Source organism: Rana temporaria, chromosome 1, assembly GCF_905171775.1.
Source record: "Rana temporaria chromosome 1, aRanTem1.1, whole genome shotgun sequence".
In the NCBI taxonomy this organism is placed as follows: domain Eukaryota; kingdom Metazoa; phylum Chordata; class Amphibia; order Anura; family Ranidae; genus Rana; species Rana temporaria.
Window position 1 is genome coordinate 365,781,768 of NC_053489.1, and position 23,413 is coordinate 365,805,180.

Consider the following 23,413-nt stretch of genomic DNA (forward strand, 5'->3'; position numbering starts at 1 on the left):
CACCAGGGCACATCAGGGTACAGAGCCCAGCACATCAGTGTACAGAGCCCAGCACATCAGGGTACAGGGCACATCAGGGTACAGCACACCAGGCCACATCAGGGTATAGGGAACAGCACATCAGGGCACAGCACATCAGGGTATAGCACATCAGGACACAGCACATCAGGGTACAGGACATCAGGGCACATCAGGGCACAGGTCACAGTACATCAGGGCACACAACATTGAATCACAGCACACCAGGGCACAGGACATCAGGGCACATAGCACATCGGGGCACATCAGGGCACAGGGCACATCAGGGCACGGGGCACATAGCACAACGGGGCACGGGGCACATCAGGGCACATAGCACATCGGGGTACGGGGCACATAGCACATCAGGGCACATAGCACATCAGGGCATGGGGCACATCGGGGCACATGGCACATCAAGGCACGGGGCACATAGCACACCAGGGTACAGGGCACGGGGAACATCAGGGCACGGGGCACATCAGGGCAAGGGGCACATGAGGGCACGGGGCACAAAGCACATTAGGCACAGGGCACATAGCACATCGGGGCACGGGGCACATAGCACATCAGGGCACATGGCACATCAGGGCACGGGCACATCGGGGCACATAGCACATCAGGGCATGGGGCACATAGCACATCAGGTCACGGGGCACATCAGGGAAAATAGCACATCAGGAAACGGGGCACATCAGGGCACATAGCACATCAGGGCACAGGGCACATCGGGGCAGGGGGCATATTAGGGCACAGGGCACATCAGGGCACATAGCACATCAGGGCACGGGGCACATCGGGGCACATAGCACATCAGGGCACATCGGGGCACATCAGGGCACGGGGCACATCGGGCAAGGCCACATAGCACATCAGGGCACATCGGGGCACATCAGGGCACTGGGCACATCGGGGCACATAGCACATCAGGGCATGGGGCACATAGCACATCAGGTCACGGGGCACATCAGGGAAAATAGCACATCAGGAAACGGGGCACATCAGGGCACATAGCACATCAGGGCACAGGGCACATCGGGGCAGGGGGCATATTAGGGCACAGGGCACATCAGGGCACATAGCACATCAGGGCACGGGGCACATCGGGGCACGGGGCATATTAGGGCACATCAGGGCACGGAGCACATTAGGGCACCAGGCACATCAGGGCACATAGCACATAAGAGCACAGGGCACATCAGGGCACATAGCACATAAGGGCATGGGGCACATCAGGGCACATAGCACATCAGGGCACATAGCACATTAGGGTATTGGGTACATCGCCAATCAGGGCATGGGGCACATCAGGGCACTGGGCACATCAGGGCACTGGGCACATCAGGGCACGGAGCACATCAGGGCACATGGCACATCAGGGCACCAGGCACATCAGGGCACATAGCACATAAGGGCATGGGGCACATCAGGGCACATAGCACATCAGGGCACATAGCACATCAGGGCATGGGGCACATCGCACATCAGGGCATATAGCACATCAGGGCACATAGCACATCAGGGCACATAGCACATCAGGGCACTGGGCACATCAGGGCACATAGCACATCAGGGCACATAGCACATCAGGGCATGGGGCACATATCGTATCAGGGCACATCAGGGCATGGGGCACATAGCACATCAGGGCACGGGGCACATCAGGGCACATTGCACATCAGGGCACGGAGCACATCGGGGCACGGGCACATCAGGACACGGGGCACATAAGGGCACGGAGCACATCAGGGCACATGGCACATCAGGGCACCAGGCACATCAGGGCACAGGGCACATAGCACATCAGGGCACATAGCACAGCAGGGCATATAGCACATCAGCGCACATAGCACATCAGGGCATGGGGCACATCAGGGCATGGGGCACATAGCACATCAGGGCATATAGCACATCAGGGCATGGGGCACATTGGGGCACATATCGTATCAGGGCACATCAGGGCACGGGGCACATAGCACATCAGGGCACATACCACATCAGGGTACATAGCACATCAGGGCACATCAAGGCACATAGTACATCAAGGAACGAGGCACATAGCACATCAGGGCACGGGGCACATAGCACATCAGGGCACATAGCACATCGCACATCAGGGCACATAGCACATCAGGGCACATAGCACATCGCACATCAGGGCACATAGTCATGGCATGGGGCACATCGGGGGGAAACATAGCACATCAGGGCACAGGGCACATAGCACATCTGGGCACATCAGGGCACCTAGCACATCTGGGCATGGGGTCACATCAGGGCACGGGGCACCTTGGGGCACATAGCACATCAGGGCACTGGGCACATCAGGGCACATAGAACATCAGGGTACTGGGCACATCAGGGCACATAGCACATCAGGGCACGGGTTACATCAGGGCATGGGGCACATCAGGGCACATAGCACATCAGATCACAAGGCACATCAGGGCACATAGCACATCAAGGCACGGGTTACATCAGGGCATGGGCACATCAGGGCACATAGCACATCAGGTCACGAGGCACATCAGGGCACATAGCACATCAGGGCATGGGTTACATCAGGGCATGGGGCACATCAGGTCACGAGGCACATCAGGGCACATGGCACATCGGGGAAACTCCCTGTAGTCCCAATGGCCAGTACATGCCTGTTTGCCAATCTTCCCTCCAACCACTTTGCATATTATTTTATATATTCTGTGATTCTGTACTTGCCAAATATGCTGCACAAGTCCTCTACACTGAGTCTGGCTGCAACCATTTTAAGAGCGAGAGCTGTGCATGATGTCATAAGCCTAGGCTTTTTACCAGACAAGAAACAGGAAGTTGGCTGTATAAGGAATGTTTTTACTATCCAAAGTTAAAACAACCAGGGCAGAAGATTTAATAGATGGAAAGGTGATAAAATGGCTGAAGTTCCGCTTTAAACACTGGGGTAGATTCAGGTACATTTGCGCATTTTTTACGGAGGCGCAGCGCACCGTTTTGCCGCTGCGCTTCCGTAAATTACCTGCGCTACGCTCGATTCATGGAGCAGTAGCTCCGTAAATTGCGTGGGCGCTCCTGAAAAATGCCCGGCGTAATCGTGCGTAATTTAAATGATCCCGTAGGGGGCGTGGATCATTTAAATTAGGCGCGTTCCCGCGCCGAGCGTAGTGCGCATGCTCCGTCGGGAAATTTTCCCGACGTGCATTGCGGTAAATGACGTTGCAAGGACGTCATTTGCTTCAAAGTGAACGTGAATGGCGTCCAGCGCCATTCACGATTCACTTACGCAAACAACGTAATTTTCAAATTTTGCGACGCGGGAACGACGGGTATACTTAGCATTGGCTGCGCCTGCTAATAGCAGGGGCAGCCTTACGCAAAACCCGACGTACGCAAACGACGTAAACTGCGTACGCAGGGCGCGCGTACGGTTGTGAATCGGCGTTAGTATGCAATTTGCATACTCTACGCTGACCACAACGGGAACGCCACCTAGCGGCCTGAGTAAGAATGCAGCCTAAGATATGACGGCATAAGGAGCCTTATGCCAGTCATATCTTAGCCTGCAGTCGGTGTATCGAGGTTCCTGAATCAGGAGCATTCGATACGCCGGCACAAGTAAGCAATTGCGCTGCGTAACTATGGTTACGCAGACGCAATTGCTTTTTGAATCTACCCCAATGACTTGTAGGTGCAGAGCCGACACCTCTGGGGCAAATAGCACTCCCAAATTGATTGTTGCAAACTTATACTATTGGTGCCCAAATTCCCAACTCTTTGCAAAGAGTTATGTCTTAACCACATATTTTTACACATGCGAAATGCACTTTTCCTTAATTGACCAAATGCTAACACATTATTTTTTAACTTTCTGTAAATTATTCACTAGACATAATCTAGATGTTGTCAAAGCAATTTTTATTCCCAAGCAAACCAATCTGATTTTATCATTGTATTTATATTTGTATGTAAATTGGTTTTTCAAGCTGAGTCGTAAGATCCGTGAGTTATAGTTATATGTTGCGCTTTAATAAATCTGCTGTGTTATCAATGATCACTGGCACATCCACAATATATGTCTATAGCCTGCTTGTTCTGAAATCCCAAAGTGAAAATACTTCACTCAAAATGACACAAATAAACAAAAAAGGTTTCATTAGGGTGTTGGTCACATACGCAGCAAAGGGGCTTCCTCAGTCTGTGACATCTACACGAGCAGTAGAATGACTCCCTCCCTGTATACAAATGCCCTAGCACTGGTTTCTTATTAGTCAGTAAGTAGCATTCTGCCACTTTGTAAGACAAATGCAAGTCCTGCTTTGTACATATTTACCATGTCTTCCTCGCTGACTGACGATAAATGTGTTAGTTCCCAATCAGCTTTGTTCCTGAATCTAATCTAAATTACAAAGTGGGGATGTCAAAATTCAGATTTGTATTTACATTATTGGATCTCCTAAAATGGCTGCAGGTCAGTTATTTTCTGTAAATATAGAAAAAATATTAAAAACACCTTTTTGGGAAAAGATTTTACGTATTCCGGTCACAAACACATTACAGTTGCACTGCCTTTTAAATAGCCCCAGCCACAATCAGCCTGCAAAATGACCAGAAACGTGCCTGCTATATACAGCTTGGTCACTGCTGCACTAAGCTGTAACATTTATCTCGAGCGCAGAGTTGCCATCACCCTCCTGTTGCTCACATTCTCCTGTATGCAGTCTGAGTCTTTCTCTCATTTTCATCAATCTTCATTGCTCATTTCATTTCAATGACTTGCTTTTTCTAATATATGACTTCCCCTTCAGCACTATAATTTTACCTTTCTAGCCAAAGAGTCTCTCTCTTTATCCCCTCTTTCCCTTTGGCACAGCATCATCTCTTCCATCACATATTGGCAGCATTCCTTCTGTACTACTGCTTTTATCTGGATTCAGCCCAGATACAGTCCAGCACAGAGCAACAGACAAACATTCGATGACCCCAAATAGCCCTTATGTTACACCAGGGTGCTTTGTAACTCCTGAAGCCACACAAGTGAAATGAGGAACCTGATTTGATTTAAAGTGTTACTAAAAAATTGCAACAATCAGTATCACACAGGACATTAGTGACCCAAGAAATTACTCTATATCCTCAAAGCCTTGCATTCATACCACTTTGTTAATTTTGTTGAATTATTTTGTGCTGGTTTGCCTTCTCTGATTTTTTTTTCTAATTTTTGCCCTATTGTCTATTATATTTTCTTGCTGTTTAAGATGTCTAATACAAAAGCCGTGGTTTCAGTAAAGCTAAATGAAATATCATAAGTGCCCAACTAATGGTCACGCTAATAACGCTTATTAGTCCCATTTTTCTCTATGTCCTTGCCTTGTGCTCACTGTCCCAGACAGTCTGTGATAGCTGACAGAGCCAAGGGGGCCATATTTCTGTTCACTGACCCAGACTATCATCAGAAATGGTATTAATTAGGTCATAACTTTACCCACCTCACCGTGCACTTAATGCTTTTTTGTTAACCTCCCATCTTCATTCAGCGTATTGTTTGACATTCCTTTATTTGCCTTGCTCTTGTCGCTTGAATTTCACTGACTTGCCATGACTGATGTTTATTCTTTGTGTTTCTTGTATTCCTTTCTGATTTACAGTCACCCTCTTAGCATTTCTTATCTTGCTGTCTTCTGCCTGCTTTCCTTCTCCTGTTCATCAATATTTTTGACCTCTCCTCTGGTCCCTCTCTCCCTCCTGGTCTCTCTCCCTCCCCTCTCTCGCTCTGTTCTGTCAGTATTACCAGACTCCAGCAAACAGTGGCAGAGCAGATCTCAACTCAGCATCCAGTCTGGATCCTCCTGGAGACACTGCTTTCCCTCTATTCCTGTATTTATTTTCCATCTCTTGATTTAGAAACCCTGCACTGCTTTGTTCTTCACACATTTCATCGTCTTACCTATTGACGTGGCTATCTGCTATTTTCTTATTCATCTCCATTGACCCCCCTCTCATGCACTTTACCCTTCCTCTCTTTGCCATCTGCTTCTTTCATTTTCTGTCCTCCCTTCCACTGTCCCGTCTTACTTATCTTCCACTATTCTTCCACTGTAACACGCTTCACTACCTTGTGTCAACCCCCCCTCCCTCTTTGGCTTTACCTAATGGATATTCTACACTGGTTTTGTTTGTACCTTGGTGTTTTCTGCAGCTTGGTACCTTGTTATGGCCACCCACAGCCATGTCGTATTCTTGCCCGTATTGGGCACACAGTTCGTCTCGGTGCCCTCTTACCCCTGGCTGGACACTCTCAAACAAGAATCCAGAACGTTCTTTCCCGGATTAGCCGCAGCAGTTTGCTTCCCTACAACCTGAGTCTGGAGGTGGTTTCCGGAGCCCCCAAGGAAAGAGACCCTGCTTCATTGGCAAGATGGTTGTGCCAAGTATTGGTGGCACAAGGGGTGGCTGCAGTGCTGGCATTCCCTCAGTCACAAGAGGAGCTACTACAATTGGAATTCTTGTCCAGTTTTTTGGAGATCCCATTTCTCAGTATTCTGGAGCAGGAGCAAATTGTTCCACTAACCACTAAGGTAATTCATCAAAACCAATTAGTTTCAAAGTATTAGGAAAAGCCTGAAAAGGACATAACCTCTTCTAAATAAATTACCTCATAAAATACATGAAAATGTAACAAAATCTCAGTCCATTCATCATTTCTCTGAAACTTGTTGTACATTTCACTATATCCTTATAAAATGTGACTGTCACTTTACAACTTAACTGTAGACCAGCATCACCATAGCATTAAGTATTCCATGTACTAATTTGCCTGCACTTATTACTCACATTTGCTTAACCCTCTGTTTATCAGCTCAGATCTCAAACTCCTTCTCCAATGTCATTTATCTTCGGTCTACTGTCTATTTTTTCTGATGTTTATTGGGCAGTCAGTTTACCATCCTCCAGCCAATCATGGACAATAATGACTGCCATAGTTTCCTTGAAATAATCAGGTAAAGGTCAATCCGGCAGATATTTTTTGGTCCATATTTGTTAAAAGCCAATGAACATCTGATTCCTATCATTATCATTGTTGCAAGATGGAAATAGCAAATGTTTAAATCTTAAAATTATATATATATATATATATATATATATATATATATATATATATATATATACACACACACAACAGCTCTGTATACTGTGTTTGTTACTATGTATATTATACAAAACACGTCTTGGTCCAACCAATCTTGATCTATCAGTTGTGTGTATTTGGGAGGGGCAAGCAAATGCTAATCAGGAAAGCCTACTGGACTGCTGTCTAATTAGTTAAAATGATATTTGGGTTTGCTTGTAAGAAAAATGAGGACTGAGCGTTAAGAAGGAACACATAGCTAATTAGCGTAAATGTTTCCTCACAGTCCTGAGGCATCCTAATCATTAGAGCGCCATCACTTATCATTTAAAATATTGACAAAATGACAAACATAAAGGTATCCATCTTTAAGCGTCTCAAAATAAACTTCAGCATTTTGTACCCATATATGGGCTTTCTTTTTTTTTTTTTTACACTTTTTACTTTAAGATTAGCTATATTAACCATAAAGCATTAGTGGTCCACAATACACACTCATCATATAAACTTGCCTGGTCACATGTGAGATCATGAGAATACACACAGCAACACATTATTAGGGAAATAATACACTGCAGAAAAGATTGTCAAGACTTGTGTGGTATCCACTTATTGTTTTCGATGCTACTTAAAAAAAAAAAGGAGAAAAAAAAAAAGAAATAAATCAGAAATAAAAGTTAGGTTTTACTAAAGTAAAACAAAATGTTTTCTTCTGTTTTATTGCTTTTAAAAAGTACATCTAATCCCTAGAACAAAAATGTATTTCAGGCTTATTTAACAAATGCATGACGTGCCGATCTCTAGGCAGAAAGCAAGCAGATCAATCAAAAAAACTCAAATCACTCAAACCCTCTAGACCAGCATTTCTCAACCCTAATTTTAAGGTCTCAGGGAACCCCTGATAAAAATATTTTCACCTTCCGCTCATGGTACATAAGCACGATCAGTAAATTGCACAACATTTTTAATAAAATTATAAATAACACCTAACATATTTGACACCAAATCTTGTTTCGATACTCACCTACTGTCTATGCAAAATAATTTTCAGTAATTTAATGATAATACAAAAATTTAGAAAATTATGATGTTCCCTAAAATTAGTGGCCAGTGTATATGTTAGATGTTATGCCGCATACACACGATCATTTTTCGGCATTAAAAAACGTTGTTTTAAAAAAATGTAATTTAAAATGATGGTGTGTGGGCTTCACATCATTTTTCGGCTTCTGAAAAACGACAAGAAAAAAAATCGAACATGCTGCATTTTTTAACGACGTTTTAAACAATGTTGTTTTTCAGGTTGTAAAAAATGATCGTGTGTGGGCTAAAACGACGTTAAAAACCTGTGCATGCTCAGGAGCAAGTTATGAGACGGGAGCGCTCGTTCTGGTAAAACTACTATTCGTAATGGAGTAAGCACATTCATCACGCTGTAACAGACAGAAAAACGTGAATCATCTTTTACTAACACAGAATCAGCTAAAGCAGCCCCAAGGGTGGCATCATCCGCATGGAACTTCCCCTTTATAGTGCCGTCGTACGTGTTGTATGTCACCGCGCTTTGCTAGAGCATTTTTTAAAAATTATGGTATGTGGGCAACGTCGTTTTAATGATGAAGTTGGAAAAACTTTGTTTTTTCTACATGCTGAAAAACATTGTTTTTTTTCATGCCGAAAAATGATCGTGTGTACGTGGCATTAGTCCTTATATTGTAGTTTGTGGTAAATTGCCTCCTTGCATTGGTGGTCAGTGTAGGTAGAAGATCAATTCTCTATTACTGCTCAAGGAATCCTTAGTAATCTTAGCAAGAGGGTTGCTTGAGTAGTGAGTGATGGAGAATTGATCTCCCACCTACACTGACCACCAATGCAAAAAGACACTTCCACTGACCCTAGTGTAGAGGGTTCCTTGGCTGCCCTAGACTATGTTGTGACATAATTTACCCGGTCCTTGTTAGAACTGCAGCTGAGTATTGGATTTTGCTTAAAGAAAAACTTCATTAAAAAAAGGGAGGTTCCTCTCTTCCTCCTCCCCCTCCTCATTTATATTTGGCCTTTTTTTGAGGGGAAGAGCGGGTACCTGATTTTGACAGATACTCACTCCCACACTTCAAGTCGTATGACTGCAGCAATCTGAGTGGAAGTTTTCCCCCCACCTTCCCCAGCAGCTTTCTGGAACAAATAACATGTCCCAAAAGACCGCGGGACCATTCACAAAGCTCAGCACGACTTGCACATGCATAGTTGGAAGCCGGCTGTGAAGCCGCAAGGCTTCACTTCTGGTTTTCCTTAGTCAAGATCCCAGCGCCTGGACCCAAAGCTGATTGAAGCATTGGGTCGGGTGAGGACATCGCTGGATCCAGGGGTAGATAAGTGTCCTTATATTAAAAGTCTGCAGCTACAGTATTTGTAGCTGCTGACTTAATAGTTTTGTGGAGGCTGGAGCTTCTCTTTAAAGTTTATATAAACCCTAACAATGAACACAGACAGTGCTAATAGGGGATTCCCACCCGCTGAGCCATTGTGTTCACAGTGACATTGTGGATTATTGCTAGTGGCTATAACAGAGGCCAGCTTCTGTCGGATCAGCTGCTGTACACACGCGCCGCCAATATTCGCCCATGTGTATGGCCCTTTATCTCCAGAAACTTTACTTATGTAAATGTAAAGAGCTGGTCCACACTCACTGGTTGCTAGAGGTTACTGCAGATCATTACCGCTCATTAATTGGTTGCTAGAGATTACTGCACATCATTACAGCTCACCGATTGATTGCTAGAGGTTACTGCACATCATTACGCTTACCCATTAGTTGGTAGAGGTTACTGCACATCATTAACACTCACCCATTGGTTGCTTGAGGTTATTGCACATCATTACTGCTCGCTGATTGGTTGGTAGAGGTTACTACACATCATTAACACTCATCCATTAGTTGCTAGAGTTTAATGCACATTAATACTGCGCATTGATTGCCTGTAACTCAAAGTGTCCTCCTATGCAAGCTGCTCCGGTCCTGTCACTGCTTTATTAATTTTCCCCTTCTGCTGACAGATGTAGGCAGGGCCGATCCGCCCTATAGGCTCACTATGCAAGCCGCTTAGGGCCCCACAAAGCTGCGGAGGCCCACATACGTTACGCCGCCATAACTTAGGGCGCAAGTTCTTTCTGAATACGGAACTTGCGCCCAAAGTTACAGCGGCGTAACGCCGGACAGATACGCTCAGGTATCTGAATCTGGCCCCTTGTCTATAACATAAGCGAGGTTACGTGAGTGCACTAAGTGCAACCTTTATCCACATCTATATGGTACAATATTGCGCTATGTTTCCTTTCCTCCTCTTTTGCATGTGACTGAATGAAACTGGAAACATCTGATCGCTGCTGGAGGTTGTTGTAACCTGATCACATTGAAGTGAGAGCTTGGCAATTAGGGAAGGATCACTGCAGACCAGGGCCGCTGTTAGAAATCATGGGGCCCCGTACAGCCTACCTGATGGGGCCCCCCCCAACCCCGCCTCAAAAAAGTGATATTTTAAGTGATATTTATCTTTGTCCAGGCTAATCACATTCCTTCTAACAAATGAGAGTGCTGCAGCTGACTTTAAGGATTCAATTTTCCTTAAGCCAGCACATCTATTATGCCTTTAAATCAGCTGAGGCATGCACTCCAAAAAATTATTTAAATCTGTATGACCCAATTCACACTAGCATTGCTCTCTGAAGAGTGATCTGCATGCGGATTGCTCTTCTGACAGAATTTGGCTGGTGGTGAACAGGCACTGTATCACCTCCTCAGCAGGAAACATGGTGGGTGGTTACAGTAGTTGCTTTGCGGATTCAGCATATGTACTTTGCCAACCACTACCTTTCCAGCATGAGGGCCCTTTCACACAGTGCTGCTCCACTCAGCAGTGAGTGGATTCTCTGCAGAATTGGAGCTAAATGGGACAGATGTGTTCTGATTTCCAGGTCTGTTCAGTTTGCATCTGCACACAATGCACAGCCCACAGGGGAGGACTTGTGATGTCTCTATGGGTGGCCAAATGGAAATTTGGACTTGTGTCCACTCACAACAGGCAATGTGGAAGGAAGATTGACCACACTCCCAGCATCAGAAAAAAAAATTGCTTTTATATCCACATAGAAAAGCATCACAAACCCACAATACAGAGAGATAGCAGCATTTTTTTTTAAAATCTATGTACATCTGGATTCCATCCTATATAGAGCTTTCATACAGATCATACAGATCCACATGAAAAAATGGCAGGCAGACCTAATTGCAAGGTTTGGGTGAAAGCTTCTTTAAGGAGGGGTGTTTGGTGGGTGGTTAAAAAAATGCAGCTCAGCTACATGTTTTTACTCCCCCCCCCCCCCTTCCATCCAAACATGTAGCAAGTGTAAAGTAGCATCTCATGCTTATGATTATCATCATTATGATGATCACAGAACTTTAGATCCTCTATTGCTCTGCCACAGTGCCACATGGCTATTGAGTGCTGACTTTGTTATGGCTCTATTGTGTGACAGTCTGTACACACAGAGACCCAATAGCCATGTGACACTGTGGAAGAGCAATAGAGGATCTAAAGTGCTGTGATCATCCTAATGACGATAATCATGAACACAGTGGGGAGTCAGGGGGCTGTACCTTCTTTCCATGGTAGCTGGTGTGACTGTGTGCCCTTCCTTGCCTGTAGCTGTGCACCGCTGCTCGATTAAGTTTCCTGCATCCTCTCAGCCAGACAGTCACATGCCTCTCTAACTCCCACCCACAGACAGCACTTACTGAGGGAGCCCTGTACACATAAATCACTCCGCCAGGGATGGTACAAGCAGAGGGCAGCCGGAACTAGAACATGTGCAGCGCATTATGCGGCAGGCTTTATCTACCTGCGCCCCCCGAAAATGGAAATAAAGTCCCTTCAGTTATTTCACTTCCTGGGCCCCTCTATTGCCCTAATGGGGCCCAGGATTATGTAAGTACACCCTAAAAAGCAAGCAGGAACATGGGTGGTTTAGAAAAACATTTAAATATATTCTGTCAGAATTTAACTATAAAGCTTCCCGGGCCCCCTAGCTGAGCCGGGCCCGGTACATCAGGGCTGGCTGTACTGCCCTATCAGCGGCCCTGCTGCAGACTGACTGATTCAATCATCAGGACTTTTTCATGATCTACTCACATATATATTAAGAGTTTCTTCACCAGGTTTTTTTGCTTGATTGTATATGTACGATTCACATTGCACATGAGTTAATATGTGCGCATTAGGGAGAAGAATGCCTACACAGCCCATTCTGTGTGTTTGAACTCCACGCTGCTTGACTGGAGAAGGTTTGCCCCACTCCCTGTCACAAGACAATCCAGTCCTGACAGAGGGTGGGCGACTTGTGGGCTCTAATACATACAGCCCACGGCCGTGCCTCTCCCCTGTCACAGTGTGGCTGCTTGAATTACCAACAGTCGGGAGAGCAAGTGGGGCATCGGCTGCACAATCTACACCTGTAAAAATATTTGCGGCCAGTGTGGGCTCAAGGGGCAGCTGTTGTGGGCCCCACAACAATGACTGGGCCCAGGGCAGCCGCCCCTTTTGCCTCACGTTAAAGATGGCCCTGCTCCCCCATAAACACAATACAGGAGATGAGCCTTGTTACTAGGGTTGTCCCGATACCACTTTTTTAGGACTGAGTACAAGTACCGATACTTTTTTTCAAGTAGTCGCCGATACCGAATACCGATACTTTTTTTTAAATGTGTCCCCAAATGCAGCCATTGTCCCCCCCATATACAGCCATTGTCCCCCCACATATATGCAGCCATTGTCTCCCCCATATCCAGCCATTGTCCCCCCACATATATGCAGCCATTGTCTCCCCCATATCCAGCCATTGTCTCCCATATACAGCCATTGTCCCCCCCATATACAGCCATTGTCCCCCCCATATACAGCCATTGTCCCCCATATGCAGCCATCGTCTCCCCCATATACAGCCATTGTCTCCCATATGCAGCCATTGTCTCCCCCATATCCAGCCATTGTCTCCCATATACAGCCATTGTCTCCCATATGCAGACATTGTCCCCCATATACAGCCATCGTCTCCCCCATATGCAGACATTGTCCCCCATATGCAGACATTGTCCCCCATATGCAGCCATTGTCCCCCCCATATACAGCCATTGTCTCCCATATGCAGCCACCGTCTCCCCCATATACAGCCATTGTCCCCCATATGCAGACAGTGTCCCCCCATATACAGCCATTGTCTCCCATATGCAGCCACCGTCTCCCCCATATACAGCCATTGTCCCCCATATACAGCCATTGTCTCCCATATACAGCCATTGTCCCCCATATACAGCCATTGTCTCCCATATACAGCCATTGTCCCCCATATGCAGACATTGTCCCCCATATACAGCCATTGTCCCCCATATGCAGACAGTGTCCCCCCCATATACAGCCATTGTCTCCCATATGCAGCCACCGTCTCCCCCATATACAGCCATTGTCCCCCATATACAGCCATTGTCTCCCATATACAGCCATTGTCCCCCATATGCAGACATTGTCCCCCATATACAGCCATTGTCCCCCATATGCAGACAGTGTCCCCCCCATATACAGCCATTGTCTCCCATATGCAGCCATCGTCTCCCCCATATACAGCCATTGTCCCCCATATGCAGACATTGTCCCCCATATACAGCCATTGTCCCCCATATGCAGACAGTGTCCCCCCCATATACAGCCATTGTCTCCCATATGCAGCCATCGTCTCCCATATGCAGACATCGTCCCCCATATGCAGCCATCGTCCCCCATATCCAGCCATCGTCTCCCCCATATCCAGCGATGTCCCCCTTACCTGTGTCTCGCTGCCGCCGAGCGCCGACTGGTAATACGCGCGGGAACATAACAGCTAAAGCTGTAATGATTCGCGCTATGTATAGACACTCCCCCTTGCTCGGGATTGGACAGTTCACCCGAGCAAGGGGGAGTGTCTATGCGCGATGCGAATCATTACAGCTATTCAAAGCTGTAATGTTCCCGCGCGTATTACACAGTCGGCGGCAGCGGGGATGGCGGCGGATCTCGGCGGATTGCGGCTTCGGTGGCGGCGGTCGGCGGCGGTCAGCGGCGGCGGCGGCGGGAGGCGACGGGGGTGGCAAGTATTCTATTTGTGTATCGGGGCGGGGTATCGGTGTCTGAGTACCGCCGAAAAAACTCGGAATCGGTCCCGATACCGATACTAGTATCGGTATCGGGACAACCCTACTTGTTACCCTAGAACAGGAGTAGCAGATGTTACTGGCAGGGTCACTGGGTGCATAAAGTAAAAAAAAAAATCTTAAAAAAGAAAACTAAGCTGCAATATTTATGACTTTGCAATGGATCATTCCCTTAACAGAAAAGGTCTCACACCTGAAGCAATTGCACAGATATTAAACTTGATACTTCTGACACTCACCCATACCATTTATTAATCGGGATGATACTCCCTATACCAGCTAATTATTGCAAGTAATGCACAGATTGTATCACCTGGAAATATCAGGCTATGAATAGACGGTCCTCTCCAAGTTCCTGACTGGTGAGCCATGTAATGCAGCTGGATTACATATAAACAGATGGCTCAAGTGTTGATTTTGACTGCTGCAATATTTATTCAATCATAAAACATAAAAGCTTCGATTTTCTACACAGGTGACCCAGCTACCCACATATTACCAAGACAGCTGCTCATCTACTGGGTCACATTAATCATTTATTCCAGAGACACTTTGGAGCTTGTTGTACTGGTTATGTTCACTATCTTCGGGATTTCACTTTTGCAGTTAGAGTCATGTGATGTACAGTATGTTAAATAAAAAGAGTCAATACTTTAAAAGCTTGACATTTTTTACAGGTGTTTAGGCTGGTAAAAACTCTGTATAAAGCCCAATTTATGTTGCATACACGAAAAAATGAACATTGTGTCCGATTTCATCTACCAGTGGCTTATCCATAGTGTGTGCAGTGCATGCACTGCACATGGGGCCAAACGTGCGTAGTTGCAGCCAGACAGTGGGTGATGGGGGACACTCCACACCTGGCACTAGGAGGAACCCACATTACCATCAGGTTGAGTATAACCCCAGCCTGCATGTCTGATATCATTCATTCAGGGAGAGAGAGTGGCGCCAGTGTGGGAGTGGGTAAGCAAATTGGTAAACACTGCCAGTGTGTGTGTAGGAGAGGGTTAACGGCATTGTGGGGGAGGGGTTAATTAACAGTGTTACTGACCTACAATGCAGGAGCAAAGCAGTTAATAAACACTGTCACTGACCACTAAGGAGGCAATGAGTCAGTTGTTTTGTATAACACTGCCATTGGCCATCAAGGCAGGATGCAGGGAGGGGGTTAACACCATTGACTACCAATAAAGAATGGTGTATATACTACTGACACTGACCACTAATATGGAGGTTATTGTTGTGATCACTGCTGGGGGTTATTACTGTAATCACTTAGGCCGCGTACACACGATCGGTCAAAACCGATGAAAACGGACTGAAGGACCGTTTTTATTGGTTAACCGATGAAGCTGACTGATGGTCTGATGTGCCTACACACCATCGGTTAAAAAACCGATCGTGTCAGAACGCGGTGATGTAAAACACACGATGTGCTGAAAAAAATGAAGTTCAATGCTTCCAAGCATGCGTCGACTTGATTCTGAGCATGCGTGGCCTTTTGACCTATGCCTTTGCATACTAACGATCGGTCTTGATGCATCGGTCAGGCGTCCAACGGTCCAATTTTAAAGCAAGTTCTCTTTTTTTTGACCGAAGGATAACTGACCGATGGGGCCCACACACGATCGGTTTGGACCGATGAAACGGTCCTTCAGTCCGCTTTCATCGGTTTTGACCGATCGTGTGTACAGGGCTTTACACCAATAGTCACGAGGACACGTGCAGTACACACAAAGTAGCTTTAGCTGCAAACTACAGAGGACACGTGCAGTACACACCAAATAGCTTTAGGTGCAAACTACAGAGGACATGTGCAGTACACATGCGACGTGCCAGAACCACAGGGGAGACACGTGAGGTGCACGGTGGGCCGATGAGAGACAGCAATAATACAGTTCATCGGTTTACTCACGGTTAGCAGAAAGCCTCCCTGGGCCGGTCGCACAGTGAAAGGGAAGACAGCACGAAATCCTCCGGGGCACGCTCTGTGATAGGGAAACGCCAGCCAAGATGGTGGTTGAGGTGCCCGTGATGACAGGGGTGTTTAGAGTGCTTGTGGCGGCTGGGTCCCTTGATGGTATTTGTCGTGACGCCAGTACCGTTAATGGTGGTACAACCAGTTGCAGTAGCAATGTTGAAGAATGAAGTAGACAGTGGTAGGATACAACTCACAAACTTTTACTGTGTCTGGTTTTGGTTGCAGTACAAACATCCAGTTAGAATACAGTCTCTGGGTAAATAGAGGAATTCTGCTGATCCACTGCTAATAGGCTTTAGTAGGCCTGGACTCAGGCTGTGGTTCAGTATAAGACAAAAAAGGGAGAAAGGAAGGCGCACCAGCCTCGTGTACTACCGTTTGGCAAATTTTAATGAAAAATAAGAATGATGAAAACTACTCACAAACAAAGGATGATAAAAGGCTTGTCAAACGAAAATTGAAATACCCCTCAAACCACACTCCAGAATGTAGGGGGGGGGGGTGGCGAGGTGCGTTGCTGCTTGGCTGACGCGTTTCGAGGTGTCAGAGACCTCTTCCTCAGAGCCCAGTGACTGCTGGGCTCTGAGGAAGAGGTCTCTGACACCTCGAAACACGTCAGCCAAGCAGCAACGCACCTCGCCACCCCCCCCTACATTCTGGAGTGTGGTTTGAGGGGTATTTCAATTTTCGTTTGACAAGCCTTTTATCATCCTTTGTTTGTGAGTAGTTTTCATCATTCTTATTTTTCATTAAAATTTGCCAAACGGTAGTACACGAGGCTGGTGCGCCTTTCTTTCTCCCTTTTTTGTCTTCTATCAGGATTCCCCCATCCATGAAGGGCAGCAAGGCCTCTGATACTACGGTTCTTTCTTGACATCCAAAGAGAACTATATGTAGACATTTGATCTATCATCAAGGATCCCACTTGTACGCAGGAGTTTGTGTGTTTTTTATTGTGGTTCAATATAATGCTTACTTGTGTCTGGTCCCTTTTGAATCCAGTGACATGGGTGAGGTTGCCGGTGGCTAAGAAATCCTTCACCTTTATACTCAAAGGTCTTTGCTGCCGATTACTGGCTGTTACCCTTTGATTTGAGCAGTTCCAATTTGTCCCTTCTCTGGACTGACCTTCTCTCTCACCTTCACATTCTGCTTTTTCTCTGCACACTGACTTCCTGTACTGAACAACTGACCACAGATAAGCCTGAGCTGGGATAGATATCCCAGAGTGGTGCTATCCCCATCTTGTGGTGGGAAGTATGAAGCACACTTGACCAGCCTATGAACAGGGATACCACAGGTATAGCATTGCAAAATGACATGCAATATAGCAATGACAAAGAAGTAATACTTTTGCAGTTCCCACATGTCCTGAGTGGGACGCTGCACACACCAAGTAGCTTTAGGTGCAAACTACAGAGGACACGTGCAGTACACACCAAGTAGCTTTAGGTGCAAACTGCAAAGGACACGGCCAGTACACACCAAGTAGCTTTAGGTGCAAACTACAGAGGGCACGTGCAGTACACACCAAGTAGCTTTAGGTGCAAACTACAGAGGACACAGGCAATGCACCACGTGAGAATACTGCAGCTATCACAATCAAGTGCCTGCCAGTAAATTAGGAAGAACTGATCTAGCTAAACTATACAGTGTATAAATATATGTACAACACCTGGGATGTTTATATGCTCTATACACTGTAACTTTAACTGACTAGCCTGCCTGCTCTATCTACCTAGAAAAAAAGACACTCTCTCTCTCTCTTAGACAGAGACCACTGCCGCAACACACTACACAAGGCCGACCTGCAGGCGGCCTTTTATAGTGTGGGGTGTGTACTAAACCCCCTGAGCCAAAATTGGCCAAAGCCACCCTGGCTTTGGCCAATTATGGCACTGCGTTTTTTGCACGCTGTGATTGGCCAAGCATGCAGGTTATAGTGCATGCTTGGCCAATCATCAGCCAGCAATGCCGCAGTGAATTATGGGCCGTGACGCGCCACTCGAATTTGGCGCGAACGGCCCGTAACGTTCGTATTTCGACGAACGGTCGGACATACGATGTTCGAGTCGAACGTGAGTTTGACTTGAATACGAAGCTCATCCCTATTAAGGACCTTCTACGGCTCTGTCCAGCTCTCCTAGAGTAACTGCCTGTCTCTTGGAATCTCCTCCATGCTCTTGAGACTGTGCTGGGAGACACGGCAAACCTTCTGGCAATGACACGTATTGATGTGCCATCCTGGAGGAGTTAGACTGCCTGTAGTAATACAGTAGTAATAGTGACACTGACCCTAGCCAAATGCAAAACTAGTGAAAAACAGTCAGAAAAGATGAGTAGGGGAAAAAAATGTCAGACACCTCCACCTGAAAAAACATTCCTGTTTTGGAGGTCGTCTCATTGTTGCCCATCTAGTGCACCTGTTGTTAATTTCAAGTAACAGCAAAGCAGCTGAAACTGATTAACAACCCCCTCTGTATACACCCCTCTCCCCTCTGCTACTTAACTGACCAGATCAAGATCCCAGGAGTTCAGATTCAAAAGCGTTTCTTTAATGTTTTTGAGCATTGTATATTCGAACCCTGTCTGTCCTAACAAACGGTTAAAGGTATAGACGCTTCTTGCATTGTATGTTAATGATGACAGACTTGGGGCAGGCTCACTCTAACATTGTTCAAAATACCTTGTAGTCACCTTCTCTTGAGACACAGTTAAAAGGTAAGAAACATTTTTTTAAAATATGTTGTTGTTGTTTTTAGGCATGCTGTGTGAATGGGAACACTAACAAATATATAGTGGGGTTTTCTCAAATTTGACTGCAAAAGTGGAAATACACTTTAAAGAAATTATACCTCTTCTTTAGTCGATGCAAAACCAAAAAAAGTAAATTTTGTATTGACACTTAATTTTGCTTAACACTCATTATGTTACCATTTTAGACCTTATACAGTATTTTCTCTTTCTGGGATTCTTCATCTTGAGCATGGTCGCACTTCGAGAACCATGAGACAAAATGCTCAGGTGTGAAAAGAGGCTAATTAACCTTTGGGTCATTTATGTCCACACATTGATAATACCTGCTGAAAACAAAAGGGATCATTTGAACCACGCCCCAAATTTCAGAACAGCCATCTATGTTTCATAGAAGAATACATAAAGGACTTTCTGATCCTTTTAAAATAGAATATCACGATGTTCCAGTCTCCTGCACATTACTCAATGATTGATGAATGTGACCCAATATTTGAGGCTATCGGGCCTCCTGGTATCTTTAAGGTAGCAGTTCAAAACTAAGTCCAGGTATAACCCTTTACTTTATACATCAGCTGCTGTACAACCACTAGGGTTAAACAAGATGCTTTTAAATAATATTCAAAACATATATGTGGACTGATAGGGACAATGCAACACAAGTGTGTTTTTTTTTTCATTCAAGTTTTTATTTTCATCAAAATAGAATCATTACAATAAGAAAGTGTAAGAAAACATTACCATATAAATCACAGAAAAGTAGGGCTGTGCAAATTAACTTTTAATTAATCGATTAATCTTTAATTTTTTTGATCGATCAAAATCTTTTTGATCGATTAAAATTCTTTTGATTGGTACTCACCTCTCCGCCGGCTTCTGGGCCTTCAGGGAGTTCCTGTCGGAGATCCGGTGACGTCACGGACACCGGCGGGGCTTGCCGTGTCCATCTGATGGGCTCCTTTGCTGTGCCTTCATATCTGCATGCCAGCGGGACCTTACTATCTGCCACACGCAAGGGCTGTTACACTTCCCTCTATCACTTCCCTCTATCAACCTGGGATTCTACAACCATCCACTGGGAGTTGTGATAGTTCCCTTCATGGGACATTTACATGCCGACGGACTGATGTTAACCTCTCCTCATCTGGATTCAGCAGTGGCATCGTTGTACACATTTTTATACCAGTATCATACTTAGCTACATGTTTTTATGACTGCTTTTGGTACCGTTTGGTATTACTCGCACCATTTTTACAGTTTATGTAGCTACATCGATTTTATCTCCAGTGCAATATTTATTTTGTTACCTACTTGAAGACTATAAAAGTTTTAATGCTATTCCCATCGAGCGCTGCCTTTGTGTGTTTTTTGTATCCTGCTATCCATTTTTCCAGTGGTTGGTAGCTGCAATGGGAATCAGCCTGCAAGGAGATCAGCTAAAAGTAGTTGGATTTGTATGTGCGTTATAATTAATCGAAATTAGTCGATTAATCGATTTAAAAAAAAACGATTAATCGAACAGAAAAATTTTGATCAGTAACAGCCCTACAGAAAAGATTTTAAAGTGGAGGTTCACCCAAAAAATACATTTTTAACATTAGATTGAGGCTCATTTTACTAATCAGAATCGGGTGTTTTTTTTTAAATCAATGCAGTACTTACCGTTTTAGAGATCGATGTTCTCCGCGTCTTCCGGGTATGGGCTGCGGGACTGGGCGTTCCTATTTGATTGACAGCCTTCCGACGGTCGCATACAGCGCGTCACGAGTTCCTGAAAGTAGCCGAACGTCGGTGCGCAGGCGCCGTATAGAGCCGCACCGACGTTCGGCAACTCGTGACGCGCTGTATGCGACCGTCGGAAGGCTGTCAATCAAATAGGAACGGCCAGTCCCGAAGATCATACCCGGAAGCCATGGAGAACATCGATCTCTAAAACGGTAAGTACTGCATTCATTTTTAAAAAAACACCCGATTCTGCTTAGTAAAATTGGCCTCAATCTAATGTTAAAAAAAAAATTCCGGGTGAACCCCCACTTTAAATAACTATTCGTTATGGTAACCCTGTGAAAGTTATAACTATCAATATATAAAAATAAAACATAAATATGTCACTTTGTCTTAGTTAAAAAATAAATATCTTTTTAAATAAATGTCATAGCAAATTTCATAGTGTCTACAAGTGTGTGTTTTTTTAGCTTTTTATTGATATGGATTGCACTTGGCTGGAACCCTGTTGAACAGTATAGAGAAACACTGCCTCTGTCATTTACATTGTAAAACCACCGGCCCATCCCTTCAATGGATTTATTTGTATTCAGTTTAACATAATAAGATCAATGCTGTATCTTACAGTAGAATTAAACAAGGACTCCCAAAATAGTGAATGAAATATACCAGTAAAATGCAATGCACAGGAACATATGGACACACTGTAAGCAGGGTTGCCAACCTCCTGCAGCATTTTTTACTGACAAAACATGGAAAATTTTACTGGTGGAGCACATTTTTTACTTACAACCCGATAAATTACAGAACTCCTATTGAAAACTAACACCGTGAATATTTGAACAGTATAAACATGATATGGAAACACTGGGGTAGATTCAGAAAGCAATTGCGTCTGCGTATCCATAGATATGCAGCGCAATTGCTAATTTGCGCCGGCGTATCGACTTTTCTGTATTCAGAAAGCTCGATACGCCGACTGCAGCCTAAGATATTACTGGTATAAGGCTCTTATGCCGTCGTATCGTAGGCTGCATTCTTACGATGGCCGCTAGGTGGCGTTCCCGTAGTGGTCAGCGTAGAGTATGCAAATTGCATACTCACGCCGATTCACAACCGTACGTGCGCCCTGCGTTCGCATTTTACGTCGTTTGCATTCGTCGGTTTCTGCGTAAGGCTGCTCATGCTATTAGCAGGGGCAGCCAATGCTAAGTATACCCGTCGTTCCCGCGTCGCGATTTTTAAAAATTACGTTGTTTGCGTAAGTGAATCGTGAATGGCGCTGGACGCCTTTTACGTTCACGTTGAAGCAAATGATGTCCTTGCGACATCATTTACCGCAATGCACGTCGGAAAAAGTTTCCAGACGAAGCATGCGCACTGCGTTCAACGCGGGAATGCGCCTAATTTAAATGATCCACGCCCCCTACAGGATCATTTAAATTACGCGCGCTTACGCCGGCCAGTTTTACGGAGCGCCCGCGCAAATTACAGAGCTACTGCTTCGTGAATGAAGCGTATCGCACGTAATTTACCGAGGCGTAGCGTAAAAACGGTACGCTGCGCCTCCGTAGTAGTGCACGCCCCTACCTGAATCCACCCCACTGACTATAACAAAGTCATTTGCTTGATTTACACCTAAAAAGTCAACACAGCATGAAATTATCAGCCCCTGATATTTACTGGCAGTTGTAAAAAAATCACAGATTTTTACAAACGGTCAGTAAATTTAAGCCCCTTTCACATGGGGGCGGTTTTCAGGCACTATTGCGCTAAAAATAGCGACCTGAAACAGAGGCTGCTATTTCTCCAGTGTGAAAGCCCGAGGGGCTTTCACACTGGAGCAGTGCGCTAGCAGGACCGCTCCAAAAGTCCTGCTAGCCGCATCTTTGAAGTGGTTAAGGGGCGGTGTGTTTACCGCTCCTCCACTGTTCCTTCCCATTGAAAGCAATGGGAAACCGCGGCTATACTGCTGGCAATGTGCCTTTGCAGAGGCGCATTGCGGGCGGTATTAACCCTTTTTCGGCTGCTAGCGGGGGGTAAAACCACACCGCTAGCGGCCGAATACCGCCGCAATTCCAACGGTAAAGCGCCGCTTTACCGCCACTGCACCTCCCGCCCCAGTGTGAAAAGGGCCTGGCAGTTGGCAACCCTGACTGTAAGGCCACTAGACATCAGCCTATATCAGTGATCTCCAAACTGTGGCCTATGGGCCATATGCGGCCTGTTGTTTGCTTTTATTCGGCCCTTGGAGCACTATTTCCCCCACTGGCACCAACAATGGGGCATGTGTCCTGATATGCTACTGATACCAAAGATGGAGCAGTATTCCTCCCACTAATACCAATAATGGGGCACTATTCCTTCCACTAAAGCCAATGATGGGGCACTATTCCTCCCACTAAAGCCAATGACGGGGCACTATTCCTCCCACTAAAGCCAATGATGGGGCACTATTCCTCCCACTAAAGCCAATGATGGGGCACTATTCCTCCCACTAAAGTCAATGATGGGGCTATAAACCTTTCACTAAAGCCAATGATGGGGCACTATTTCTCCCACTAAAGCCAAT

At 45.6% G+C, this 23,413-nt stretch overlaps 1 protein-coding gene across 1 annotated transcript in view; it reads left to right on the forward strand.

The window, feature by feature from the left end:
- Positions 1-5,794: 5,794 nt before the first annotated feature.
- Positions 5,795-23,413, forward strand: part of GRIN3B (glutamate ionotropic receptor NMDA type subunit 3B) — a 220,965-nt gene continuing 203,346 nt past the window's right edge. Inside the window, exon 1 of the mRNA XM_040322193.1 lies at positions 5,795-6,587. Coding sequence (XP_040178127.1) covers positions 6,162-6,587 — 426 coding nt within the window. The 5' untranslated portion in view covers positions 5,795-6,161. The remainder of the gene's footprint in view (positions 6,588-23,413) is intronic.